This window comes from Hypanus sabinus, chromosome 2 (assembly GCF_030144855.1).
Source record: "Hypanus sabinus isolate sHypSab1 chromosome 2, sHypSab1.hap1, whole genome shotgun sequence".
Classification (NCBI taxonomy): Eukaryota; Metazoa; Chordata; class Chondrichthyes; order Myliobatiformes; family Dasyatidae; genus Hypanus; species Hypanus sabinus.
In genome coordinates, this window is record NC_082707.1 from 188,257,997 (window position 1) to 188,271,801 (window position 13,805).

General features: G+C 40.3%; 1 protein-coding gene across 1 annotated transcript in view; it reads right to left on the bottom strand.

Moving 5' to 3' along the window:
* LOC132404104 (neurexin-3-like) overlaps positions 1-13,805 on the bottom strand; it is a 2,171,528-nt gene that overhangs the window by 1,264,638 nt on the left and 893,085 nt on the right. Inside the window, exons 12-13 of the mRNA XM_059988144.1 lie at positions 4,674-5,055; positions 1,831-2,021 (exon numbers count right to left, since the gene is read on the bottom strand). Coding sequence (XP_059844127.1) covers positions 1,831-2,021; positions 4,674-5,055 — 573 coding nt within the window. The remainder of the gene's footprint in view (positions 1-1,830; positions 2,022-4,673; positions 5,056-13,805) is intronic.

Here is a 13,805-nt window from a genome sequence, read left to right on the forward strand (position 1 = left end):
ATACAGTGCAAAAGTCCTGGGCACAAACTAGCCCCCCTGCAATTCACCTACCGACACAATCGATCAACAGACAATGCAATATATTACACCACAAATTTATCTGATCAATGTTTTCGATGTAATCAAGAAATTGGTACTTTTTTACACCTATCTGGTCTTGTTTTAAAAGTCAACCTTTTTGGAGAAATTTAAGAGTTTTATTGGAACAAATTATTGGAATACATCTTCCACATAACCCAATATTATTTTTACTAGGTGATATTGAAGGGATAAAACCGAAACTTAAATTGAACAAATATCAGGAAAAAATTTATAAAAATTGCATTGGCAGTAGCCAAAAAGGCTATCGCAGTTACTTGGAAATCAGATTCATACTTAACTATGGACCGTTGGAATAATGAAATATATAGCAGCATTCCACTTGAAAAAATTACTTATAATTTAAGAAATGAATATGACATATTCCTGAAAATTTGGCATCCTTATTTACAAAAGATAAGATTAAGTATATAGACCCTTTGAAGATAAAGTTATTAGCCATTTGGGGAAATAAATAAATAAACAGCTTTAAGTTCCTTGGCATCCACATCACCGAGGACCTCATGTGGTCTGTACACACCTCAGACTGTTGAGGAAGTTTGGTATGGGCCCCCAGATCCTAAGAACTTTCTACAGGGGCACAATTGAGAGCATCCTGACTGGCTGCATCACTGCCTGGTATGGGAACTGTACCTCCCTCAATCACAGGACTCTGCAGAGAGTGGTGCGGACAACCCAGCGCATCTGTAGTTGTGAAAATCCCATGATTCAGGACATTTACAAAGACAAGTATGTAAAAACGTCCTGTAGGATCACTGGGGACCCGAGTCACTCCAACCACAATCTATTCCAGCTGCTACCATCTGGGAAATGGTACTGCAGCATTAAAGCCAGGACCAACAGGCTCCGGGACAGCTTCTTCCACCAGGCCATCAGACTGATTAACTCACACTGATTTGAGTGTACTCTATGTTACATTGACTGTTCTATTTATTATAAATTATTATAAATTACTCAGATTGCACATTCAGATGAGACATAATGTAAAGATTTTTACTCCTCATGTATGTGAAGGATGTAAGAAATAAAGTCAATTCAATTCAATTTATAGCTAGGTGCCTAGGACTTTTGCACAGTACTGTATTTGCCAATGTGGAGCAGAGAACGTGTTTGTATATTTGGTGGGAGCAAACGATGTTGGGAATGGCGAGACGGAGTGTCACGGGAGAGGTGTGGGACAAATAACAGAGAAAGAGTGCCAGGGGTGGGAATTAGCATGGCTACAGACACACCCAGCCCTGAGACGTCAGGCAAGGTAATTTGATTCCAAACAGTTGGCTTATTGATAAGTAAAGAATGTCTCTCTGGTGCTTTCCGCTCCTTCATCTCTCCTTTCCCTTTTCCCAACCATGATTCCCCTCTTCCTGCCCCTTTCCCATACTCAGTCCACAATAGAGACCCATATCAGAGTCATCACTGACATATACCATAAAATGTGTTTTTTTGTGGCAGTTACTACAAAAATATACAAAAATCTTAGGCACCCTAGCTCTATATACAGTATGTGCCTAATACTTCAGCAAAGTACTGTATGCCAGTGATAATAAACTTGATTCGGACTGTGACTCTGCTGCTTCGTAAAGTCAAAGCAGTTTGTTTCCGATCTACTACCCTAAGCCTTTATTCAACACTCGGTGCCCAGTGGAATGCGTGCCACCTTCATGATGCGACACAGAAACTATGTCAATGACTTCTAAGGTATCATTGAAGTAAAATGGATAGATAACTCACCTTTGAGGTCAAGGTTCTTGGCACCATTGATGATTTGCGTCACAGATTTAGCATCCACCTTCAGTGTGTGAGTGTTGCTATTGTCCCTGGTGATCACTACGTTATGCCACTGATTGTCACTCAAGGCCTTTTCAGAGTTCCCCTTGATAACATTGGGTCCGTTCCCCAGGTCAAACACGTAATGGATATATCTGAAGAAGAATGATTCACCAAGTTGAAACAAAGGCAAAGTCTGCAGACAGCCTTAACCGATGAAAAGATGAAGAGCATCATGCTTGCGGGTGTGCACATAATGGATGATCTCACCTGGACACTTAACACCACCTCTTCTAGTCAAGAAAGCACAGCAGCATCTGTACTTCTTGAGGAGATTGAGGTGAGCAAAGCTTACCAACCCACCTCCACTCTATTCTCACCAATTTTTGCAGGAGTACCACAGGGAGTGTCCTGAGCAGCTGCATCATCACCTAGTGCAGGAATTAGAAGGCAACTAACCTCATGTCCCTACGAAGAATTTCAAGGACTGCTGAAAGGATCATTGGGTTCCCCCTTCCACATATTCAAGATATTTACCAGGAATGCTGTGTACGCAGGGACAATGATCCCTCCAATTGTCCAACAATCTTTTTGCCCCCTTACCACGAGGCAGGAGGTACCACAGCCTTAGGACAAGGACTACTAGGATGGGAAATAGTTTCTTCCTCCAGGCCGTGAGACTACTGAACTCCCTACCACCACCCAGGTCTCATCACGTATGAAGCACCAGTTGTGTTATATTGTTAACTTTTTAATTTGTGTCATAAATGCATCTTACACTAATTGTCAATCTTCTGGAATACATTTCATAATTTGTTAATATATTTGTGGTAATATTATTTTATGTCTTGCCTGTGAGTTATATGTACTGTGTTGTACACTTAGGTCCGGAGGAATGCTGTTTCGTATGCAGTATACGGTTCAATGACAATAAACTTGAATTTGAATTTATAAAGACTCTGAAGATAGCAGTGAATGTACAATTTCAAACAATTAAAATGTGAAGCTATGGATATATCTTCAGAAAACTGTGCAATAAACTATACTATTTCATCAAAATTATTTTCCAAATATTTCTGAATTATTTTATGTCTGATTAATTATATATCCGAATTATTGAAAAATACTTATCAGCACTTTTGCCACCTTGTTCAAGTAGATTTTATTTGTATGCACTCTCCAATTTTGGAGGGAATGGCAGAATTTTGCTGGCTTTTGCAGTCAATTCCATAAACAACAGCAGAGATTCACTTGTTTGATTGGCAATCAGCTCTGGAGTTCCACACACACTCTCAAATGCTTAACTTCCGGAATTATAAGGAGATCCGGAATGCTGAATCTGTCTGTTTGTCACGGTCCTGACCGCTAATTCCTCTTATTCTCCTAATTCCCTTTTCCCCGCGTTCTCCTGGGCTCCTTGACTGCAACATCTGATTCTCATCTAAACCTGCAGCGTAAAAACCCCGGCTTTGCATCCACTCGTTGCCAGACTGTTGCTTCAGCCAGTGTGATAATGCACATTCCCAGCCACTTAGAGTGGTGTGTTCCAAGTTTAACTTCAGTACCAAGGTTCCCCTATGTAACTCTGTCTCTCCGTGTCAAGGTAAGTATAGCCTGCTGTTTGTCCTTCCATTTAACACTCTGTGTCAAGATAAGTGTTGCTTGCCACCTGTCTCCAGTTTGCTATTCAGCTCCAGCAATGCCCTGTGTCAAGAAAAGTATTGTCTGCCTTTTGCCTTTCCATTTAACGCACTGTATGAAGATAAGTGTTGCCTTCCGCCTGTCTCTGGTTTGCCGTTCAGCTCCAGCAATGCTTTGTGTCAAGAAAAGTTTTGCCTGCCTCCTGCTCATCCGTTCATCCGTGCTGTTTGACTGTGTCAGCTCTGTCTCTCAACCACTTGGCACTGTGTATTCAAAGTTCTGTTCCTGTGCTGTTTTCCGGTGTTAACCCTGTCTCGGCCATTAAGAACTGTGCATTCCAAGTTCTGTTTCCGCACTGTCCCTGTGTTAACTCAATCTCAGCATGTTAACAGGAGCATGGCATGCCGCCTGCCGTTCTCCCCCAGCCACACTCATCCCCTTGTCTGCATCCCTGCTCTGTCTCGTCCTGCTGTCCGCCTGCGCTCTTCTGTTGACACTACCTCCGTGTCAGTGCCCTGCGTTTGGGTTCGCCCGTTCTCCTTGCAACACTGTTTGCTCCAAAGCTGGACTCTAGTCAAATCCAAATAAAGTCACAAGGAACTGACCGGCTGCATATTGCAAGGATCATCAATTTCAAATGGGATTTCATTTAAAGAACATAGTGCTCTCCAGCACAGGGACAGGTCATTCAGTCCATGATACAAATCTAACATGTCCCATCTGCCTGCACATGGTCTATCGCCTTGCCTATTCATGTGTCTGTCAAAGTTCAAAATAAATTTATTATTGAAGTATATATGTGTCACCATATACTAACCTGAGATTCATTTTCTTGCGGGCACTCACAATAAATACAAGAAACACAATAGAATCAACAAAAGACCACACCCAACAGAACAGACAACATCTAACGTGCAAAAAAAAACAACAAACTGTACCAATATAAAAAGAAAGAGAAGAAAGTTTATTTTCTGAAGAATCTCAGACTCTTCTATACTGCATCTGTGAAAGATTCTTAGCAATCAAAAGTAAGATTAAAAAACAGAAGATGGTGAAAAAATCAGCATCTGTGGAAAAAGACAATATTAATTTTTCAAGTCTAGGATACTTCATCAGAACTGATAAAGGGAAAAACTAATGGATTCTGATTTTCAAATCAACCTTACCCTTTGACTAATTCCACTGCAATGAAGTCATTGCCGTCTCCGCTGTTGAAGAGGATGAATCCGTCGGGAGAAGTAGTCTTGAACTGGAAGAAGAGATGCATGGACGTGTATGCGTGGAGGGTGGCCAGGGTCAAATAGCTGTTCTTCGTTTTGAAAGTGACTGGATCTGCGATGATGGACCTCATGCCGAACCTGGCGTTGATCTCGCAGTATTCGATGTCCCCATTTTTGCACAGGTCAATGTACATCATCCCATTGAACATCAGGCTCTGGAGGTGCCCAATGAAACTGGATGGAGCCACAGAGATGAAGCGTCGCTCGGTCATTATCCCAGTCTCAATGTTGTGGAATTCCAGCCGTGTGTGGTCACCAAGCATTTGACCTACATTTGAAACACCTAGTCAGTGATTCTGGATAGCTCACGTTTCATTTCCACATCCCATGGCAATACCTTAACAGCCACATAGATGCTGTGCTTGCACTGGCTATCAAGGTATTCCTGAAGGTAGGTGACTAAAACTGCATGAAGTGAACAGTCCTGTTGAACGGTCTCACCTTTAAACATCGACTGTTTATTCCTTTCCATATACGCCGTCTAATCTGCCGAGTTCTTCCAGAATACTGTGTATGCTATTTCTAGGCAATGCACCCAACTTGCTGGGGGAACTCAGCAGATCAGGCAACAACTATGGAAATGAATGGACCGTTGACGTTTCAGGCTGCGACTCTTCTTCAGCGCTAAGTAAGGGGGAAGTTGCCAGAATTAAAAGGTGGAGGTGAGGGCAAAGAGGCTAGCTGACAGGTGATAGGTCAAGCCAGCCGGGTGAGGAAGGTCAAAGGGCTGGAGAAAAATGAATCTGATAGGAGCGGACTATAGGAGAATGGGAAGGAGGTGGTGACCCAGGGGAAGAGATAGGCAGGCAAGAAGTAGTAAAAAGTCAGAGTAAGAGAGGAGGGGTGAAGTGGGGAGGTGGAATTTGTTTACTGGGAAAGAGAAATCGATACTCATGCCATCAGATTGGAGGGTGTTATTGTGTGCAGTTACACCTACCTACAGGAAAAAAACATCAACAAGAATGATACCTTGCTGCACCGTGTGTGACTGTTGGTACTGTGTTTTGCACCTTGGCCCTGGGGTAACGCTCTTTTGTTTGGCTATTCACGTATGGTTGAATGACAGACTTGATCCTGACGACTGAAAGGTTACAGAGAGAAATTCCAAGGCTGTTGCCGGGACCCGAGGATCTGCATTATAAGGAAAGCCTCAACAAGTTAGGACTTTATTCCCTGAAGTGTAGGAGAATGAGAGCAGAGTTGATAGAGCTATATAAAATTATGAGGGCTATAGATAGAGTAAATGCAAACAGGCTTTTTCCACTGATGTTGGGTGAGTCTAGAGCTAGAGGTCATAGGTTAAGGATGAAAGGTGAAATTAACGGGAAATTGAGGAGCAACTTCTTTTCTCAGAAGGTGGTGTGAGGGTGGAACAAAGTGTGAGCAGAATTGGTGAACGTGGATTCAATTTCAACACGAGAAGTTTGGACAAGTACATGGATGAAAGAGGTATGGAAGGTGATGGTCAATGAGTGGATCGATGGGACTAGGGAGAGCGGCAGTTTGGCATGGACTGGAGGGCAAAAGGGCCAGTTTCTGTGCTGCAGAGCTCTGTGACTCTAAGACACAGATCTGATAGATTACCTATCCTCTCAGAACATCTTAATCAGAGTGAGCAGCTATTTTTTTGCTCAGTTACTACCTTACAATTTACAGTGTACTTTATTCTCAATCCATGACAGCTTATCATCAGTTGAATGTTGCGGATTTACTCAGCCCAGTAATAAATTCTCACTTGGTCTGTCATTTCAGAAAACAACCCAAAAATTCAGCAAGAGCTGAATTCCGAAACCGGTCAATAGCAGCTTTAGGACAGGGGAAAATAAGCCACTGTCTATTGACCAAGCTCATTTTAATGAATTGCTCAACAGAACTGAGATTATGAATTGCAAATATACAGATGACAAACAGAATCATTGAAATGTATTATGCTACTGGAAAACTAGAGATCATGGATCAAAGATTCTAAGTACATTTATTATCAAAGTATGTATACAGAACGCAACTCAGAGATCCGTCCTCCCACAGGCAGCCACAAAACAAAGAAACACCATGGAGCCTGTTCAAGGAAACATCAACCAACAAACTCGTGAGAAAAGGAAAAATTGCGCAAATGGCAAAAAGTGGCTGAACAACACATGGAATATCTGCCTGTTCAAATCCCATTGTGGCACAATAGCTGCAAGAGAGATATATTGACTAATTATAAACACAGGAGATTCTGCAGATGCTGGAAACACAGAACACACACACACACAACTGAAGGAACTTAGCAGGTCAGGCAGCATGCACGGAGAGGAATAAATGATTGACACTTTAGACCAAGTCCTGATGAAGGTCTCAGGTAGAACGCTTTATTGCTTATTCCCTTTCCATTGATGCTGCTTGACCTGCTGAGTTCCCCCAACATTTTGTGTGTGTTGTGACGAATTCCCCTTTTCTGTCTTCTAGGATCTCTGGCTTTCCTGTGATCTGCCTTTCATCCTAATGGATTCACGTGAAAAGAGCCTCCATCACAAAGTGCATCACTTAAAATGCACGGCAGCATATAATCTTACCTTAAAAGTCATTTGCTAAATACAATATGTTGCAAACAATCATTGCTCACCCAAGAACTTTCTGAATGTGTTTTTTTTTTGCCTATCCTGCCCTTTCTGATTTCCAGCAATTCACGGGTGAAAATGATTTCCCTCAACACCTTATACTCAAGTCCCTTTTGGTTGAGCTCTCTGTCAGAGAATTATCAAGAGCGTATTTGTCATATGAGAAGAGGTTGAGCGAGCTAGGGCTTTTCACTTTGGAGCAAAGGAGGGTGAGAAGTGACTTGATAGAGGTGCTAAAATCATGAGAGTCACAGATAAAGTGGACAGCCAGCACCTTTCTCTCATAAGACCATAAAATATAGGAGCAAAATTAGGCCTATCAAGTCTGCTCCACCATTTCAGCTTGGCTGATCTATTATTCCTCTCAGCCCCAGTCGCCTGCTTTCTCCCCATTTCCCTTCATGCCCTAACTAATCAGGAATCTATCAACCTCTGCTTTAAATATACCCAATGACTTGACCTCCACAGCTGCCTGTGGCAATGAATTCCACAGATTCACCACCCTCTGGCTGAAGTCTCTCTCCCAGAGTGGCAATGGCTAATACTAAAGTACATTCATTTAAGATGAATTGAGGAAATTTAGAGGAGATGTCAGACATGTGTGTTTTTTTTTAAATTTTACGCAGGGAGTGATGGGTGCCTGGAATGCACTGCTGGGGGAGGTAGTAGATCTGGTCCAACAGGAACATTTGAGAGTCTCTCAGATAGGCATGCGGAGGGCTATGGGATGTGTAGACAGGAAGGCTTACATTGATTGTGTTGAGGCAAGCATAGCCCTCCCCTGCAATTACAGTTCATGCCAGAACATAATGCTCATCTCACCTCACACCCGAACAAAGGACAATTGTGCTTCTTGGAGTGAAGAAGAATGTGCCGTGGTTCACCAGAAAATTAGTTCAAGTCTTCACACTTAATTTACTTTCCCAACACCCAAATTGGTACAAATGAGTTATGGAAGGTGAACACTCTATAACAGGGCAGGACACTTGGCAGATTAATTGTCCGTGTGCGCCTGAGCAACAGAAACACTGGAGTCACAATGCTGAGTTGATATTCTGAGCAAAGAGAATGGGTAAACAGGCCAGTTTCTCTGAAGAGCAGCCTTATTGGTGGCTTGATTGGGCAGTGACATGCCCTCTTCTCATTGTTACTCTCAGGTACAGAAGCCTGAAGGTACACACTCAGCGATTCAGGAACAGCTTCTGCCCCTCTGCCGTCTGATTTCTGAAAATATATTGAATCCATGAAGACTACCTCACTACTTTTTTGTTTCTGTTTTTTTTTGCAGCACTTATTTTAACTTTTTAAAAGACATACCTATTTAGTGTAACTCAGTTTTTTTCTCTATATTTATTTATCATGTATTTCATTGTCCTGTTGCCATAAAGTTAACAAATTTCATGACATATGCTTGCGATCTTAAACCTGATTCTGATTCTGAATCTGTGGAGTTCACTGCCACGGACAATTTCATTCACGGACATGTGAAGGCCTAGTCATTGGGTGTGCTTAAAGCAGAGTTCTTCATTAGTTAGGATATCAAAGGTTAATGGGAGCAGGAGAATGGGGTTGAGAAGGATAATAAATCAGCCATGATCAAATGGCAGAGCAGACTCAATGGGTCGAATGCTGCTCCTATGTCTTATGGTCTCTTACCACCAGATCAGACCAACTTTTAATACTCTCAAAACAAATGCTTGACTGGACTCATGCTGAACAGTAAGCACAAAGTCCCAGCTGATTCAGGGACTGCGATGCTGTGAGAAACGTGTACTGTTAAAATGCTGTCCCTTGCACAGGAACTCTGGAAGACTATCCTGTTGTGTCTCTGTATGGGCTACATTTCTGTTTTCATTGCACAGAGTGGGAGATAGGAATAGCTACTGTTCTGTTTCTCTTTATAAACACAAGAACATCTGCAGATGCTGGAAATCCAAAGCACACACACAGAATGCAGGAGGAACACAACTGGTCGGGCAGCATTGATGGAAATGAATAAACAGTCGATGTTTTGGGCGCACAGAAGTGGTCATTTTTATAGATGTTGCTTGACCTGCTAAGTTCCTCCATTATTCTGTGTGTGTTGCTGTCTCTTTTCCTCCCCTCTTCCACACCACCTCCTTGCTCCAATGTCTTGCTCTGAGCATTATGTTTTTTAAATGTGTTAGTACGTGGGTTTGAATTAACTTCTAAGCATCCGTTTTATACTAACGCCCAAAACATTTTGTGTATTGACCCTTTCTTGCTGCAAAGCATGAATAGAGTGAATTCGAAAACAGTGGGCTTGGTGCGCCAGTCAAGCCCAGGATATTGACAGCTGCCACACGCCATCTACTGGTTAACCTTGGTAATGGCTAGAGAGAGCAAAATTTAAGAAAATCATTCATGAGAGAATTAAAGCACTTGTGTTAAAATTGAAACGAACATTTTTCTTCTTTCTCATGAAAATACTCACAAAACAGTTTCAGGTAGATAAAGGATTGCATAATGGGGTAAATGAGTTGCATGCTAAATTAATTATAAAGGATATAGTGATCACCTACAATTCCTGCAAGTGAGGAATGGAATGTTGTTTACCAGATAGTTGTCCCTAAAGTTTATCGAAATGAGATTTTGACTTTAGCTCATAGTGTGCCTTTAGGTGGACATCAAGGGGTAAGGAAAACTGTGGACAAGATTTTAAAACATTTTTACTGGCCTGGTCTAAGAAAAGATGTGGCAATGTTTTGTAAAACGTGCCATACTTGTCAAATTGTGAGTAAACCAAATCAAGTTACACCAGTGGCTCCATTACAACCTATTCCATCATTTGGTGAACCAGTTTCTAAAGTTATTGTAGATTGTGTTGGTCCATTACCAAAGACAAAAACTGGTTATCAGTACTTGTTGACTATCATGTGTACTTTGTCTAGGTTTCCAGAGGCAGTACCACTTAGGAATATAAAAGCTAAAACTGTGACAAAGGCTCTTATAAAATTCTTTACTTATTTTGGATTACCTAGGGAAATACAAACTGATCAAAGCAGTAATTTTATGTCTGGATTGTTTCAACAGATAGTTTATAAATTGGGATCTAAGCAAATCACTTTGTCTGCATACCATCCAGAATCACAAGGTGCCTTGGAGAGGTTTCATTCTACCCTCATGAATAAGATTAGGACATATTGTGTGGAAAATGAAAGTGATTGGGATGAGGGTATAAACTTACTTTTATTTGCAGTAAGGGAATAGGTACAAGAATCTTTAGGTTTCAGTCCATTTGAACTTGTATTTAGGAATAGAGTTAGAGGACCTTTAGCTTTATTAAAAGAACAGCGGATTAGTAAGGAAGTACACACTAATTTGTTTGACTATGTTTTGAAATTTAAGGACAGGTTACATAAAGCTTGTAGCTTAGCCAAGGAAATTTTAAAATTGGCTCAGGAGAAAATGAAAACTTGGTATGATAAAGAAGCTAGGATGAGGATAAGGCTGGTTCTTTTCCCAGTACAAACGAATCCTTTATAAGCTAGATTTCATGGTCCTTATGAAATTGCGTCTAAAATCAATGATTTGGATTACGTGATAAAAACTCCAGATCGTAGAAGGTCAACACAACTTTGCCATATAAATATGATAAAACCATATTATGAGAAACAATCTGATACTGTGACTGTTGCGGTTAGTGATAATGAGGCTGATTTAACGAGGAACATGATAGATGATTCATCTGAATTTCATTCTAAATCCAACATTGTTTCTGTTAGATTACCAAATTCAACCATTCTGGAAAATATTGATGAGAAATTAGTACATTTACAGCTAGAGCAGAAACAATAGATGAAGGAATTAATTTTTAAATATAAGGATTTGTTTCCAGATGTTCCGAGAAGGACTACTATAGCTTCACATGAGGTAGATGTTGGAGATGCCAAACCTATTAAACAACACCCATGTAGGATGAACATAGAATAATCTGAACTTGCTGAGAAAGAAATTGAATATATGTTAGAGAATAATATTATTAGACATTCTAACTTGAATTGGAGTTCACCCTGCGTTATGGTGCCAAAACCAGATGGTAGTATTAGGTTTTGTACGGACTATATGAAGGTGAATGCTGTAACGAAAACAGATGCATATCCAATTCCTAGAGTAGATGATTGTGTAGATAAAGTTGGAAAAGCAAAGTTCCTTACAAAGATTGATTTATTGAAAGGGTATTGGTGTGTTCCATTAACGGACAGAGGTAGAGAGATTTCTGCATTTGTAACTCCATCTGGGCTATATGAATATAATGTTCTTCCATTGGGGATGAAGAATGCCCCAGGTACTTTCCAGAGGATGATCAACTCTGTGATTCAGGGATTGAAAGATACTGATGCTTATATCGATGATTTAGTGACAGGAAATGATACTCGGGAAGCACACATTATTGCAGTGGAGAAATTGGTTGAAAGGCTTTCAAAAGCTAACAACTATTAATTTAGCTAAGAGTGAATTTGGACATGCCACTGTGACTTACCTTGGTTATGTTGTGGGTCAAGGTAAGGTAGCTTTTGTTCAGGCAAAAGTTTGGACAATTTTAGAGATCCCCACTCCAACGGGGAAAAAAAAACTCTCAGAAGATTCTTGGGAATGGTAGGATATTATCGAAAATTTTGTAAGAATTTTGCTAATGTTGCCCTTCCATTAACTAACCTTTTGCAGAAGAATGTGAAGTTTGTGTGGACGGTGCCTTGTCAAGAAGCATTTGAAAAATTGAAAACAATGATATGTCAACAACCTGCGCTCAAGGCACCTGACTTTGAAAAACCTTTTTCATTAGCTGTAGATGCTAGTGATGAGGCTGCAGGAGCAGTATTAATGCAAAGGAATGAGGATGATGAGGTTGATCATCCGGTAGCTTACTTTTCTAAGAAATTTAATAAGCATCAAATAAACTATTCAACAATAGAGAAGGAATTGTTATTTCTTGTTTTAGCTTTAGAATATTTTGAGGTAAATGTTGGTACAACTCAAAAACCACTTATTGTTTACACTGATCATAATTCGTTAGTTTTTCTGAGTAAGATGAAAAACGAAAACAGAAGATTATTAAATTGGAGTTTGATGTTACAAGAGTACAATATTGTGATAACATATTAAAGGTAAAGATAATGCTGATTGTCTATCTCGATGTTGAATGTACAATGTAATTTTTTTATGGAGTGTTTTTTTTTTACAATTGTAACACTCCTACTGTGTTGTAAGATGTTATATGATGATACTATATTGTATATTGTGTATGTTATAAAATGTATATGTTTGTTTTTTCTTGTAAATAATTGTTAAAATTTTTGTTCTTGACAGACCAGAGATGTTTTTTTTGGAAGGAGGTGTTACGTACCCATGACACATGACAGTGGTACCCTTGTTACGTGACTGGGGTTGAAGCTATACTGGACTTGAGGTAATGGTCTTGTGATGGTGGAGTGACGTCATTTTCCTGCCAGTAGAGGTCATGTGACAGGTTTTTTTTTAACAGGGTATAAAAGGAGGACCCCTCCCTGTGAGGAGGGGCAGTTCGTGGCTGGATTTGCCATGTTGACTTCATGCCACTGCGTGATTTAATGTTATGACGCAGTTTAGTTGAAAGATGAAGTTTTATCTAATGCCTAAAGTTTAAAAGGTCATTGCCAGCAGTTTCTTTATAATACTGCTAGTTGAGATTCAGTGGAGAGTGAAGATCAGAGTTCGGGAGTTAAAAGATCGAGGAAAGTCGATTTCGACGGTGAAACAGGTTCGACCTTGTTTGATCCTTATTCGGAAGGAATTCGTTCACTGTACTCGTGTTAATCCCTGTGAATAGCAGAAAGGATTGAGTACAGTGTTGTAAAGGAAAGGTCAGTGCCTTTAAACTGTTTCATTCTTCATCTTCCTAAATTCTTTGTGGGAAAAGTGTGGTTCGACGGGGAACTGCAACAACATGATGTGAAAGAGAATTTAAATCATCTTTAAAAGTCTCTCCTTTAAATGGACTTTTTGAATTTTTTGAACTTTTTGAGCATTTTGAACTTTTGCAGTACTACTTTGAAGAACTGTTTTTGCAACATCGCTTCATCGCTTTAAGAACTGTTTAAGCTGCTGCACAGCAGCTGATTTCCGGTTACGTGAGTGGTTTGTTTACTTTTGGGGGGTTTGTTTTCAGTGTTTAATAAACATGTTATTTGTTATAAAAACCCCTGCCTAACTCATATATTTATTGTTGCTTGAATCCGTAACATTGTTCAGACCAAACATCAAATATCACCCAAAGGACATTGACTTGTAGAATGATTGTTGGTGCCACATGGGGTGGTTTGAGTATCTCAGAATCCGATCTCCTGGGATTTTCATGCACAACCATCGCTAGAGTTTACAGAGAATGGTGCAAACGAACCAAAAAAAAAACATC